At 35.7% G+C, this 16,659-nt stretch overlaps 1 protein-coding gene across 1 annotated transcript in view; it reads right to left on the bottom strand.

Moving 5' to 3' along the window:
- Window positions 1-4,649, bottom strand: part of LOC117405969 (transmembrane protein 135) — a 108,082-nt gene extending 103,433 nt beyond the window's left edge. The window contains exon 1 of the mRNA XM_034009569.3: window positions 4,331-4,649. Within this exon, the coding sequence (XP_033865460.1) occupies window positions 4,331-4,471 (141 nt within the window). The 5' untranslated portion in view covers window positions 4,472-4,649. The remainder of the gene's footprint in view (window positions 1-4,330) is intronic.
- Window positions 4,650-16,659: the final 12,010 nt, after the last annotated feature.

A 16,659-nucleotide genomic window follows, 5' to 3' on the forward strand; every position in this document is an offset into this window, starting at 1 on the left:
TTCAATGGTTATTATATTGTGCATTTACCACAGTTTACCCTGGTTTGCCATGTTTATTAATATGCTTTTACCATACATCGCTATTCTTTAGAATGCTTATTTACACTCTTCTGTGCTTTTAATATGGTAAACGTTTATAAGGGTTTGCGTGCAAGAAGGATTTGGTTTCTATTTGGAATAATGGGCATGCAGAATATGTATTCCAGCAATGTGCCAGTGATCCCTGTATTCAGAGTATACTACAGATAAAGTACCAGCATTCTCAATAGCACACGCTATTTGGAATACAAAAGGAATTATATGTGAGTAAGTCACGCACAGTATTTAGCATGCTCTGAAGTGAACAACAGAGTGTGTCTATGCAGAAATTCCATTTGCATGATAGCTTCAGTGTAAATGTGTGGAATTGAAAACGAATACCTATTCTGTAATGTAAAACTTTCTGAATGCCCCGGTTGGGACTGTTCTATTTACTGCTTACAGCCTGACAGCTTTGCTCTCCTCAAATTATTTTTTACTGAATATAAACAAGGTGATGACCAGACGTGTTATGAAGGAGCTGTCTCAAAAAAATATATAAAAAAAATGTTTTTGTTCATAACGTTTTGTAGCTGATGCCAGGAAGATCTCATGTACAACAAAAGTAATCTTTGGATGACACATTTGATGATTAATGCAATGGACGCAATCAGTTACCCCTGCCCAATGATTTGTCAATTCTGGACAATACCTATCAGTTTGAGCCATTCTAGCTGGTTATTTACACTAAGAGCTACAAAAAGCATGCTTTATTCAAAAGACTATTTAAAGTCTTAAATAAGGACTGGCATATCCATGCAAAAAAAAAAAAACAACAAACTTTTCAATTCTCTGCAAATGACATACATACCATAACTGTGAATACTGTGTTTTCAATACCCTTAACTTGTTGACTTGTGTATTTTTTTAGATTGGTTTTGATTGTTTTTTGTTTTTTTTTAAATGCAGCCAATTAGATGGGTGTTTGCATACCACGGCAAATCACATGAATGTGCACTCACCTCATCTTTATGATCTATTTAGTGGTAGGTTCTGGGGTGTTTTGTGGGATTGATTTGTTTTAAAAACCTGTAAATGTTCCAGTTTCATTTCATTAAGAAGCTAGGCTGTTCACTCATCCATCAGACAAGGTGTTCAGAAGATATAGGCTAATCCTTGCAAGTACAGCTAACTGAATTATATGTACATTCTCTATGGAAATTAAACACACTTTCTTCATAAAAAGGCTGGTATAAAGAAAGTGTGATCTTCAAATAAGGTTTCTACTGTTAAGTATTGAAACATTTTATTTATAACAATTTCATCATGACATATCAATAGCCAGAAACATCTAAAAATAGACTGAAAGAAATCCTGGGATGAACTGCAGAAATGTTATAAACAAAAGGTTTTTTCAATTAAAAAAAAAAAACCTGGATTCCACCCCAACTCAATGAAATATATCTGGCCTTGTCAGCTGGGATATATTTTTCTGCTCAGCAACAGGTCATTTTTCAAAGCCAGGATGAATAATTACAGCACAAGCATCCAAAACGGCACATGAATTAACAGCAGCCTAAAAATATAGCTACATGAGTAATCTATGTTGTTATCATTCTGCATGATTACAGACTACTTCACAGGTTGGTCAGTTGCATGCAAATGGATGACTGCGAGCAGTGATGGTGAAAATGTTTTTCAATTTGGGACCCGCTTTAAAGCGACGTTGGTCTGGCACAACGTCACTTTTTCGGGAAAAAAAAAGAAAAATATCTACATCTGAATCTTATTTATAAACTGGAAATGCAACAAGTAAAAAGACTAAGATATATGAAGTCATGAAGATGGGGGAACTGAATCTGTTTAGGGCTAGACTAGAAGAATGTTTTGGGGAAGACATGTTTGACATTAAGGGGCTGATGTAAGGATAGGCGCAGTGCAAACAATTGAACCCAAACAAAAAAAACGTCAGAGTAAGTGTAGCAAAGCCCTCTTTGCACACGGAAAAAAAAAGGTTTTCTGAGCAGGAGCTGAGAATCCTTACGGCTGAGGTCACTCAGCATGAAACTTATTTGGAATGCCACAGTCAACATCAGTTATGGTACCAATGAGGCCAATATGGTCCTCTAATAGAGAAAGTCAATGCTGTCGGTGGTACCAGGAGGACAGTCAACCAGGTGACGAAAAGGTGACAGGACCTGCAGCGGTGAACAAAAGCGAAACTCGCAACGCAGCAGGAGGGCTGCCATCCACATCAAAGCTCACACACCGCTGGAGAGGCAAGCAGAGAGGACAATCCATCCCAAACAAAGTGACCCTGGGTTTGAATATGCAAGGTCTTTTTCGTCTTGCCCTTCTCCTCCAAAAGATTTTCCTGCCTGTCCTCAACAAGAGCCATGCGTCGCCACATCAGGAAGTGAACCACAGCAGCCACCCTGAGGCCAATGACAGGTCTCTGAAGGTGTGTGGTTTTTATACAGCTCTTTATTACTCGCTTCTACAATGGTTTGCACCTTGTCAGAGGAGATGCAAAGTTTTTGGAGGGTCATATGGGTGTTTTGCAGCCGGAAATCACTTTGCCTGTATCCTAACGTTGTCCTCTAAATCTGATTCTGTGCCCAGGTATCTTTAAACAATTTATGATGGCTTGCACAAGCTACCTGTTTCATAGATTTACTTAAAAAGCAATGGGACTGTATTAAAAACTTTATTCATATTGGATAATCGACTCTCGTGCTACAGTGAAAAAATTGCAACAAAAGATTGGACCAGTATTGTGTGACACAGTAAGTACAAGAATGTGTGTTCAGACATAATCTCAAAACCCTATGCTAAATGTATACACCAAGTTTCATCAAAATTTTATAATTTTGTGGGCCTTTATATATATATTTAAAAAAGTAAGTTTGACATATCTAGTTAACACAATGTGTTCCAGCTTCAGGCTTTTTTTTCTTTTAAGATGTAATAAAACCAATTTTATTTCCAAGTTGTTTTGAAAAACAAAGTGTGTTCACATGATGCAGTTTTGTTGCAAATGCTGATAAACTAGTTTAGGCTTTTGTCATGTAAACACCGTTAGAGGTGTTTATACTGGCAGCCTCCATCTTCTCTTGAGGTCATAAAATAAACAATCATACATAAAATAACAATATTTTATCTATTCGACTCTCTAGTAAAACATGAATAAAATATATTCAGGCAGGATGTATGTCTGATAGTATATCAGCTTGAAACAAAGAAAGAAATTATTTCAGTATACTAAACGCCACAAATATTGCTTCACTGCATTTATCTAAGGTTCATTTGGGGTAAATGTGATGAAATTATTTTAAAAATGTTATTTATGTTAAATATAGAAGGAGTCTCAGACCTAAAATGTACTGTAGTATGTATGTATGTTCATCCTAGACAAGTCTATATAGCACAGTAAAAGGGTTATTTACCTAATATGTAATAACGGGTTTGGAGGTCAAGAGACTGGATTAATGCCGGTAAGCAGTACAGTATTACACAAGTACTGTCTGTACACGAGGCACAGAAACTGACTTTCAAATGCCTGACAAATGTTAGGATTCAGCAAGTGGTTTAGGTTTTAGATACAATTTTAGATTCTGAAATCCTTATTTCTGTGACAAATAAATACAGTTTTACGGCACCATCAAAACACTTGACCTGAGAAACACGAAATTGTTACCAAATCAAAATGTCGGTATGCAGATACTATTGGCAGGTATACTTGTTTGTGTACCGTGAACAGGTTACAAGAATATAAAATAAAAAAAACACACAACAGAACGCATTCCCATCTGCTCATGATCAGAGTAATTACTGTCATATTGTAAATAATATATATCTGACAGCAATTGTAATAACTAAAATTACTGAATTTGCCACTAGTACAGTTGTGTCAGTCACGACTAATTCAACTGTAATTACAGACCACTGCCGTTCATTTTGCAAGAAAATGCAAGCTCAGCAAGGTAACAATTACAACCTGATACGTAAAAATTAAAGTAGCTCAGCAGATATCGACAAAGTTACTGTAAACATAATATATGCGAGAGCCTGAAACGTTTAATTCCCAGCGAAACACAACCTTCTATTTTTTTATGAATTGCTCTTCAAACAAAAAGGTTTCTTTCACTTTCGCATAAACTGCCTGCAATGCATTATACATTTTCATTCACAAAGCAGGCCTTATTTATTGCTGAAAAAGTACAGTGGGTGCATTGCTGAACCGAGCTATTCAAACTACTGCCATGCAAATTGCATCGTTTAAAGAATTTAACTTACAAGATATTTAACTTACGAGATATAAAGGTGCGTAGATTTTAAAGGACACCTCAAGGGCTCCGGCGGTAACTTGGAGTGTTGAAAGGGTACAGGAAGGAGTCCAGGTATGCCCAATTTCGTAGCAGTTGTGCGGAATAGATTTGCTGAAGGCAGCCATGTTGCATTGGAATCAGCAGGCAGCAGAGTAGTGATCACGCGACCAGCTCTGCTGGGAAGCCAATACAGGGGAAAGGTCGCGGTCAGGGTTACTACAGGACAAGATTTGTAGGCAGATCTTGTACAACCACACGGCTGTCTGCTGCATCGTACGATTTTTGTGTCCCAGCCCCCCTTGTATGAGCCAAAGAACAAGGACGCATCTTGCTTGTAGTGAGGAAAACTGCTAACAAAAGGTACAAATACATCAACATAAAGGGGAAACGCATGGTTTTCAATTACGTGAAATTGCATATGTAACTGATGCAGATCTAGAGAGAGACTAGTCCATACTAGTCCATACTGTAAGCTACTTTATTTTTGTAATACGTCACCACAAATGACAGACACACAAGTTTCTACTGGCATAATACAGCCCAAATGTCATCTTAATTTAATAGGCCTACCATGAGGACTGAATGGAACACAACATCAAAAATAAAACATTCTTAAATAATAGCATTTATAACGTGTGAACAAGTAATTTGAAGCGAATACATACAAGCCTTTTTACTTTTGTAAAAAATAAATATGTACAAATTTGAAAAAAGAAAACTGCTGTGTACCAAAAGGAACAAAATCAAAATATAAAAGGGTAATGTAGGTACACAAAAATGTGAATAATATTTTAAAAATCAATTATATCAGGATGTTTTGGTTTTCTCAATGATTCCAACTAGTGTACCTACATTACCTTTTATGGTGCATTCTTTATGAGAGCTATTTATATCAATAATTACAGAATAGTGATGAGATGTTTGCTGACCCTGCAGACAAGGACCTAGATCAATAAAAATGATGGCATCACCACAGCCATTATAAAGTATAAATGATGGTCCTGTTGTTTAACTATTTCTGTTGGAGGAATTTACTGTGATGATAACATCACTAAAGCAAATGTGACAGACTAAAAAGTCTCAGGCAAACACACACACACACACACACACACTATATATATATATATATATATATATATATATATATATATATATATATATATATATACACACACACACACACACACACACACAATCATGAACAATAATTATTTAAGGGCCTGTCTTAATCCAATGTGCCTTCTAAGAACACCACAAGAAGTGGGTACAATAATACTTTTGTAGGCTTGCTGTATGCTTGAATGCACAGTAACTGTAACTTAGCCCTAGGACACCAGTGAAGATAAATACATATTTGTAAATATATAACCATATGCTGCCATTTTCATTTACAGTGACATTTTGCACAAAATAAAGGTTAAAGTTTACTGTTAAATCAAATGTACCAATACTGGTATAGGTTGTAGTTTAAATACTTTACATCTATTTGAGATCCAAATGGTGTTTGTGGAAAAAATCCTGAAGGCCAAGGTGGTATGGTTGTATTTCTTAGCAGACGCCCTTATCCAGGGCAACTTACAATTGTTACAAGATATCACATTATTTTACATACAATTACCCATTTATACAGTTGGGTTTTTATTGGAGCAATCTAGGTAAAGTACCTTGCTCAAGGGTACAACAGCAGTATCCCCCACTGGGGATTGAACCCACAACCCTCCGGTCAAGAGGGCAGAGCCCTAACCACTACTCCACACTGCTGCCCGACTGAAGGTGGTGGTACTTTTTTAATGTCTGGTGAGGCATTATGTTTTGTATTTGGACACAGTTATCTATTTTCAATGGGAAACTGCAGGCCCAGACGCCATTCGGATGAGACATAAAACTGAGGTCATATTGTAAATGACTCTGCAGCAGCAGTTGTGATGCATAGTTCACCCCCAAGAGTCTGCAGGTCGCTTTGGATAAAAGCGTCTGCTAAATGACTAATTAATAATAATAATTAATGTTGAGGAGATCAAGCAACACATTGATTTTACCCTTTTCTAACTGCCATGGTCCATACCTTACATTTATACAGAATAATACATGTCCCCATTTTGACCTGAGAAGCTAAATGCTACAATTGTCAGTCCATTCACCTACTGGCCAACTTTTGGACAATTTGGGTAGATCCTGAAGTCTCACCCCCATGCCCTACAACCCAGGAGAATGGACAACACATGCAACTTTCCTAAATAACCAGGAATGTATCAATATTACCCAGATGCCTCACTGCCCCCCTCCCCCCCATTCCACCCTTGCAGCTACTCTTATTTTTTGTGAACAATTATTTTTATTAATTTTCTCTTTCTTTTCCCCACCCCTTGGGAAGAGGGAAATGTGAGCGACAGTACAGACCAAAAAATATCACAGCAATACAGAAATACAACATAATATCAAGACAAAAACAAGAATATTACAAGATACAATAAACTATTGAAACTAAAATATCAAGGAAAAAATATTCCTTAATTAATTGAATGAAAGTTGTCGTAGGAGGAAATGCCATAATATGCACTTGATATTAAACAACTGTGCCAATTTGTAGCCAACCTGTAGATCTTTCCAAAAGAATGATATCATGCAAATAGTCCAACCAGACAGAACAAAAGGAGATAGACGGCTCCACCCAACCCTTCAGGATAGTTCTCTTGGCTGCCGCCATCCCTGCTAAGAAGAGCCTCCTAGATTGTAATGGCAATGCTAGCTGAGAGTAGCTACTCCTTTATAAAGCCAAACGTCCTCCAACAAAATATAAGCAGCTCAAATGTAACATGAACAATCAATGTCCTCTTTCTCATTCGCTGAAGCTGAAGCAGTATGTTATGAAGCTGCCTTTGTGATTTTCTAGGGCACTACCATTAGTTTTCAGAATGTGTGAATAAGTTTGTTCCTTCTGCCTACATTTTTTACACAATTAGAAAAGCCAAACTAGATTTACAATAATGTAGAGTGCATGCTGCAAAATAGCAAGTAAACTTGCTGCATCATAAATTACATGGCTAGTGAATTGCAGGCCTAAGATACTGTCAATCTAAGTAGTCATTAACAACACATTTGTGAATAAGCTATAAGACCAATCTAAATGTAAATCAGTTCAGTACAAAAGAAGGTATCAGCCTGTTATTTTAGCATGTCAATAGTAAGCATTAGTACAAACTACCCCAATAAGTGAATCACAATTGAGAGCTTAATGGTCTAAACTGGTCGTAAATTCAGTGAGCGAGGTAGTAAAAAGGGGCCTGTTGTATTTGGATGCTCAGCTTAATGTTAGCAACCAACTCCAGGATGTTGATATTGAAAAGGATATTTCTGAGTATGTTTTCTGGTATTTCAACTAGTTCTATGAGATAGCACATGTGTGGACGCTGTTTGCTGATTAGTATCTCGACAAAGTTGCTTAGGTATAGAGCCACCTTAAATCTGACATCAACCTGTTTTGTACTTTCTCTTAGCAGAAATATTTCATGTTAAAGAGCTTTTTTTTAAGATTAAATTTTCTTTTTTTAAGTATTTATTAATTAAGCAGCTAGGTTACACAGTATTTTAAATGTCATATTTACCCCCAAAATCCAGTTATATTTCACTTGTGAGACTAGACCAGTGCCTAAACCAAAGCCTTTTGTGCAGAAAGTATACCTCTGCATACACTTGATAATGCAAATCCTAAAGGGAGGATGGTTTACAGTTCTGGAGAAGCATGAACCCCAATTTGCAGCTCTTGCAGTTGTTCCCCTGCGGTGCTTAACCTGCCAACAGTGTAAATGCAGAACAATCCTTCTAATCTTGTAATATCAAAACCACAGCTGTGTTTAAATAGACATGAATGAAAAGGATACTGTCAAACTCTCAATTTACAATATATATATATATAATAAAAAAAAAAAAATTCAGTGCTCATATTTTTTTTTTTTTTTTTTTGTACATCGGACAAGGTATACATGTTAAAATTAAAAGGTAAGCATATTCCTGTTATGGTTGTTTTTTAAAGGGTACTGTTAAAAAAAATGATAATCTATGTTTACTTTTGACAAGAAGCTTGTGTTAAAAGAAAACACATTACATACATGTTAAATACATTAAATATATGTTTACTTTGCACAACGACTAAAATATTACAGTATATTACATATATATGTATGAAAAATCTACAACTGTTCTACAATTGCCTGTTGCAGCAGGGCATAGACTGTCTATGTATCACGCATGCAGATAGTCTCCCACTGTCAGAATGCCACAGCAATAGCAGAGATCAGTCACTATCTCCCATATATACATTGTTCATTTAAAAATAAAAAAGGATTGTGAGGTAATTCTGAAAAATTACCTGTGATTCAGCCTCCACCTTGGGACCTATTGCTTTGGGTTTTGTTATGGACACAGTCCAATTTACTTGCATACAGCAAAACAGGCAACCCTACTCCAGACTGGATTGCTGGTGAAGCACATCTCAGACTTCATTCACAATTGCTAACAGATCCACAGGTGGAATGTGTCATCATAGACTTTGCTGTCTGAAAAAGGTAACATTTATACATTCATATTCTTATATGTACTCAGCGCTCCAGATAAGGTTTTTGGTCACTGAGTAATTTACTCTCCAGTTTAGACACTAATAATATTACAGTCCAGGAAGTTGCTGCTCTCTATGTAGTTATAGACTAATACTAGGCTGGTATAGTTTGTATAGTTGTTTCCTGTAAATCTTTCTTTCTCAGTCTCTTGTGCTCTCCCTTTCCAACTCGACAGACCCCGCTCCCTTTTTTTTCTTTTAATTTAAAACCTGTACTTATTGGTCACATGTTTGATTAGCTGTCCTGGCATTCTCTAGCTAGCGCATGCATGCAGTATATTCACAATGGAACAACAATGGACCTTTTGAGATGCCAGAAAACAATAAAGTACATGAAGTGAGCTCACACTGTGAGAAATAAAAAAGATTTCTATAGTCATTTTAAGTTTCTTAAAGTGTTGATTCATATTTTCCACATTTATGTCTTCTGTCGGTATATTTTCCTAAATATTTATATTTAGGAAAATATAATATTTGTTGCCTGTTTATTATCATATAATATCTGCTCTCATATGATCCTTTTTGTTTCTTTTTAGATCATTATTTGCCATCCTTACTAATTATTCCAGCAAAAATGGCTTCTGAAATTACTTGCACAAGTTTCAGTGCACAGTGCTTCAGCCATTAACTTTAGCTAACATGCTTCCCCACCTCACTTCCCCACAGTCAGCCATGAGGAGTCCTTTGAGATGGAGTTTTGGCTGAAGGTTTTTGAGCACTGCAAATAATGATCTATAGAGAAACAATTGTGGAACATCCTACTGAACACACACAATGTAATAAAACAGTTATAAAGCAAATATCACAAAATGTAGATGATATAATGTATCCTTTTAATAAAATACAGCTCAAGTCTCTCTCATACAAATACCGCCAATTTGAACCCGTGACCTACTCATGGTATTTATGTTCTGTAGCTAAAATGGTTCCATTATCATACAAGTTGAGAAAACTTCTGTAATGTCATTATTTCCTACAGTATGTAGGACTGCTGATTGTAGAAACATATGGAAAATGAATCTGACCCCAGATAATGCAATCTGGCCCTGCTGGATTGATGTGATCAACTCCATATGGAAGTTCTGTCTGGCCTTCAATAAACCTTCCAATCAACTGCTACCATTATCGCTATCTGGAAGGCTCTGCAGAAAGACCACAGGGTGGATTGTGGTGGATTGTGGCTGGTAGACAAGCCTGTCTATCAAAGTGACCGTGTTTCACTCCCCCAATAAAAGCTCCATTGTCTAACTGCATCCTGATTAAGCGGATCTGTCAGACTGTGCATAGCAAATAAGACATGTCATGTTAACAGCCCATCACGTTTTAACTTGCTCATCATCTGGTTTCAATTTGAGTCAACACAGGCCGGGCATAAAACAATCTGACAAGTAGCCCTTTTAAAATGAACAACAACAAAAAGAAGGAAAGAAGGAAAGTAGCATTTTGGCTGGTACAGAATCTATGGAAAATTGTTTCTGTGAGCTTAAGGAGGGAAGACATAACTTCAGTAAACAAGAAGCCGCTTACAAAGGTCTTTCTGGGATTTAACTTTTCCTGTTCATTTAAAAAAAACTCCTGTGATATGACAACAGGAAATTACACCAAAACTTTAGGGACTGTAAAATGTTTACTTCATTTTTAATGTTAACTGCATTTTCATACTGGATTCAGTAAAAGCCCATCTCCAAGCCTTATTTGGTTGCTGTGTAGGTTTCTTTATATATATATGCTTCACCATTGCTTAATAGCTACAGTATAATACTTGGCTGGCTATCCGTATCCAACAAGCGTCTCTGTCGGTGAGTGGATTTGATTTGTTTGAAGTACTGGGACTCAAAAGTATGCTTCCAGCAATCATTCTTTGTGATCCGAAGGGTATTGTGATATTAAAACTTGTCAGATAAAAATTGTTCCCTGAATTGTACAATATAATTTTAAAATGTAAACGTTTACTTACATTCTTCATATCTTTACACCTATTGATATTTTAGGTTGCCCAACAAATATTATTTATAACTACTTTCTACATTTAGAAAGAATTGCCTAGTAAGAATGGACAGGTAGAAATGATAGTTAATCATGTGTAGGATCATTGTTTATTGTAAAAGAGATCTTCTGCAGTTTGAGCCTGAGTTCTGTGTGAAAGGAAATCTCTTATTAAACACACAAATTGCTATTAAATATAAAAATATATACATATATATGTTTTACCATTAGAGTAGTGCTGTATGTTCTATGTAAGTATATGATTTAGTAGAATCGTGGCGTATCTGTAATTGTAATTGGGTGGTTTCTTAAAAGTGATTTATAATACATTTATATTTTATAATTAATTGAGCCTACATTTAAGAGATGTGTTAATGATTACATTAGGTCTTCCCGTTTATACTATGTGTATGTTAACACAACACTCTGTAATCCACAAATTCCTTTTGAGACATATAAAAAAATTCATACAGAGGGTGTAACTCTTCACAGGGCGTTAAAGATGTAAGGAACAACAGTGTTAAGTCTATCAAAGCTTTATTGATTGAGTAAAGAGCACAAGGCTTTATTTTTCTTTCTTCTTTTAATGCTGTAAAGTGTCTTTTTAACATGCAACCTTTTTCTGATCGTTTGATCTCGACATGCTTCAGAATGCTGATCAACTGTACTTTTTTGACAGTCTGCCACCTCAGAAAGCCATGTTTAAATAATCTCAAATCCATGGAATGAAATTTATTTTATTTTCAGTTGTGATTTCTTATATATATATATATGTGTGTGTGTGTGTGTGTGTGTGTGTGTGTGTGTGTGTGTGTGTGTGTGTGATTCTGTTTTCTGTTTCAATGTAAAGGTTTTACCCAATTGACATTCTGTCACCCCTCCATTCACAATTAAGGTGTAATGTTGTGAATTTAATCATCCATTTTGCTTCTTTTAATTAATTTTAATACCATATTCACTCCTCTATCTGTCAGTTTCTCAAGATGAATTTTCAATGTGTATTGCAGCACTGCATAGTCTGAACATGTCCACTAACAAGGCAGCAGAGGAAAGCTGTTAGGTGTGTATAGGAACCTCCACAGCACTTAGAAACAGAGTGTTGAAACCACATAGCTATCTTTTACACATTGCTATTCGACCCTGACCTGCAAGGATTGACCTCTCTTGGAGGTGTGAGTGAAATCTACCCTCTTTTTGTCTTCCACTCTGGGTGTGTAAGCAAAGTCTGTGGCTAAACATTATGATAGTATTGAAATGTGACCAACTGTTCACTAAGGACTAAGCTGAGTACCCACTGCAACCTAAGCTAATAATGTTTAAAGGCTCACCTTAAAAAAATATGAGGAAGATCACACAAGTTGGCTTACACAGGATTTAATACGCAGTGAATTCTGCAAATAAACCTTATGGTAGTTCCATCAAAGCTGAAACAACTTCCGTAGTAAATATTTCATTTGTGTCTATCTCTTGTAGGCAAAATTCCCATTTTATAGACTGTTGTTCTTGTAGTGATGACAAACATTTAAAGGCAATTTTCTTACTGCTTATTAGCATTGTCAGTATTATCACTGCCCCCCCTTAATCTTTAAAAAAAAAAAAAGTTTTAAATGTATATATTTTTTTCAGAACCACTCTATAAATGTGTAAACAATGGACTCATTTTCCTAGATTTTACTTCTTGTGTCGGACTGACTCATGATCTATCGGTGGGGCTTTTTCCACATCATGGAAATTGCCCAAGATCAATCTGTATGTGCAATAAGGAATTGTAGGCTTTTGTTACAGTGTGATACTGGATAAAAGGCTATACACTCCCAACACCCCCAGTTAAAGTAAAAAGAACAGCAGTTTCATTAAAATGTCACTTTATTTATTCAATGAAAACAAGCATTCTTGGAATTACTTAGATAAAGCTTCTGAATAGGTCCCACTGCTCTGATGTTGGTTTACAATATAACTGATCCAGATTTTCCAAGATTCTTGCTAGAAATCTCTGTTCTCCTACTCCTTTGTGGATAAATAACACGTTGCTCAACCAATGAAACATTCAAAGGTAATCCAGTGGGAATAAGGTTTTTAAAAAAAAATAAAAAAAAATTAAAAAAAATAAAGGACCCACCATAACATTACAGGGAGTTTTTCCAGCTCTTGGAAAACCACAAAAGTGTATTGTTTTATTTATTTGTCTAACGCTATCTTCCAGATAGACAGCTCTGGATTCAGTTCATAGAAAATCTAAGAAGTAATTGGATTGTGTTTCACTTTTTGAAACCCAACTCACAGCAATGTCTTTCACAAAACAGTTCTAGCCGGCACAAAATCACAAATCTGCTCTTTTATAAATTATAGCATCGATAAAATAAACAAACTGTAATTGTAGACCAGCATTTCGAATGCACACAAATGGAGTTCATCCATAAACCATTTGCTTTAACACTGGGTTTTGGAATTTATATCTGATAGCAAGCCATACAAACGTGATTCTCATCTGTTATTAGGGTCAGTTTGCAGAACTTAAGGACAACCCTTTAAGAACAGTTTACACAAGACAATAATTGCCAGAAGACAAACTGAAATTGGTGACACAGAAATGCCAAGTTTAAAATACTTATCAAGATTGCTAGCATCCTTGGCCTAAGAGTCAGGGGTCTAACTAAGGAGCAATATTGCTGGCAATTTTTACATCATTTTGATCACTCCACTATGGTGGCACCCTTTAATAGGCAACCATGCCAGGAATAATTGCTGGTAAGTATTGCCTAGTTACAGAATTTTTAAAAGCAAGTTAGTTTCACTTAGTCCTTAATTTTCAAAAATGACTTTAAGTGGTCAGATATTTACACTGTTGGAAAAGCATAGTAAACCTCAAAACTGTATACTGCATCGGCAGTAAATAAAGAGGGTCACATACTTCTGTTATCTGTCTATAAGAGAGGTCTCTAATGAAGTAAAGAGTGTCAGTAAATAAAGACAGCAGCTGTTTATATTCACAGTAGTCCAGAATGCCTGATTGCAGTGAGTTTGAAAGAAGGCATTACTAACGAAAGCAAAGGAATTCATTGTATGTGATCTTCAGTTGTTTGTTGGAGTTAAAACAAATAAAAACAAGCATGTGAAATAAAAATTTAAAAAAATGTAACAGCACAATCTATTTTTAGGAAGCACATCATGAGTCATTCAGATGAGCTGAGCCATGTAATGTGATAGAGTGGTGTATATACAACTAGAACAGATAGCTGTTAGCCAGTCATAAAATCATAACTTTGTCAAAATACATACCCATAACAAAACGGAATGTGAATGCAGGTAGCCAGCAATATAACTGCAGGTCTGTGCTGAGTGTATTGCCATTTATTTAGGAATACCCCCTTCCTTTTAATAATATGGTCACCATTGCTTCTTCAATAAGCTGCCCTTAAGTTCTGCACCCCATAAAAGTTCTAATCTAACCCCTCATCCGTGCTAATGGAAAAGCAGCATCCTCATAAGCCCTTTACGCCATCTAAGTAATTTGCTACAAAAAACAAAAACTCTTACACGGATCTCGGCGTATTGTATACTTTCGTTTACACTGCAATATTTTGCCATTGTCTGGATTTCAGCTCTCATAAAAAGATGAGTTAATTTTGCTCAAATCTCCCCAAGTGCTTTTGCAGTAACAGATGCAACAATACAACAATGCCTCTGTTATGGGGCAGCAGTGTGGAGTAGTGGTTAGGGCTCTGGACTCTTGTATAAATGGGTAATTGTATGTTAAAAAAAAAAGATATCTGTATAATGTGAAATAATGTGATATCTTGTAACAATTGTAAGTTGCCCTGGATAAGGGCGTCTGCTAATAAATAAATAATAATTGAATGATGATCGCAATGATTTTTATTTTGCTTGCCTCAATGAAACATCATTGATCAATTAACCAATCCTAGTGCCCTTTTTGGATCCTTGCGTATCTATATAGCATTTCCTTGCATACTGCCACACTAAAGCTCTTCCGTTTGTATTTGCATTGTGATGGGAAATGTCAGAGTCTCATTAATTGCCTTTTAATAATAAAGTTTTCTCAGTGCATAAACATAAAACAATATATTACATGTATACTAATATGCACACGCATGTGTTTTCGAAAAGTACACATTTTATTTGATTCTTGCTTCTGAATAAGACATTTCCTTTAAATGGTTGCTCCTCCAGCAGCAACAGTGAAAGATCAGGGATAGGGTGCCAGGAGAGCAAGTATGTTTGTAGCCTACATTTTATATTATTTATATAGCAGAATGGACTGACAGACTTGATAGAAGGTTCCAGTGGTTAGGAGGGCAGAAACAGAAATCCAATTCTTTATATGACTTGGACTGAACCCATATGGATCACAAGCAAACCAGTAACTGCAGAGTACAAGCAGTCAACAATAGGAGCCCTTACCAAGATCTCCCCTGGCATTTTAAAGCAAAACCTATAGCAATGCAAGGTCACAAGGAGGGGGGTAAGAACCTCATGATCCCTGTACACTCTATAGTTCTTATATGGAAATCATGTGCATCTCACCTTATATCAATTAGATGCTGCTTATTTATATATGCAGTATCTTGCATTTTGACCTGTGACCTTAGATGGCTCATATATTGCGGTCATGTGACTTCTTTGATTTCCGGAGTAATAAAGATTGTCTTAATACTCGGTACATAACTGTGTTCTCTGGGTCAAGTTTGAGTATCCATACAAGAAAATGTTACCCTTTCATGTCTGTCATTTTACAAAGGTGATGCTGCCACAGCATAGAAGCCTTATATCTCAGAAGTCATATTTGCAGGTTTATATAAATGTGTGTAAATGTGACATTGGCTGCCATATTGAGGTCATGTGACTTTTTAATTTTCTTGAGTATAGAGACTTTGATTTATTGTTGTAATTGCCCATGCCATATATTGCCAATTTTACCTATGGAAATGAATATATAGTCATTACATTTGGTGCACAGCTGTGTTCTATGATTCTCTCAATAAAGTCCCATTACAGGTATTTGTCCAGTAAGTGTCATATTGTTTTAACCTCCAGACATATCAATGATAAAGATCATTTTAACTCAAACACAAAACCATTTGATCTGATATGCATTACATTATGCCTCCGGGATGCTTTGTTTTTGATCTCTAAAACTCCCATTTTTTTATTATGCAATCAAACACAAAGTAAGCTGAGGGCACTTGCCACTTGACTTTCTTCTTAGCAAGTCCTCTAAATGTATGATTCATGAGCAAAAGAGGAACACTTTGAAAAATATGAACAGTTTGAGACTGAAGATGAAATACAACTGATTAAAACTTATGTGTATATGCATTATGAGTAGTTATTCTAAGTGGCATTATTTAGATTATTACTTTGTACACCAATTTTCTGAACGTATGTATACAATGCTGTTTTGTATGTTTATGTTTTAAGTCATTACTCAAAGTTTAGTATACAAGAAACTTGTATAGACTACGGTTAAAGGCAAAATATACATTTAAAATAACATTATTTCAATAACTCGCCATCTAAAACTAAATGTTTAAGAATTAAACATACATTTTATGGAATAGATCATAAACACATTTTTGTGCATGTTTTATGTTTTTTTTTAATCAAAATAAACATTATTGTGTAAAGCAGATAAATACTAAATGTATTTATAATCAGTTGCATAATAATCTTAAAACACTTTATTTGCAGCGC

Source organism: Acipenser ruthenus, chromosome 9 (genome assembly GCF_902713425.1).
Source record: "Acipenser ruthenus chromosome 9, fAciRut3.2 maternal haplotype, whole genome shotgun sequence".
In the NCBI taxonomy this organism is placed as follows: Eukaryota; Metazoa; Chordata; class Actinopteri; order Acipenseriformes; family Acipenseridae; genus Acipenser; species Acipenser ruthenus.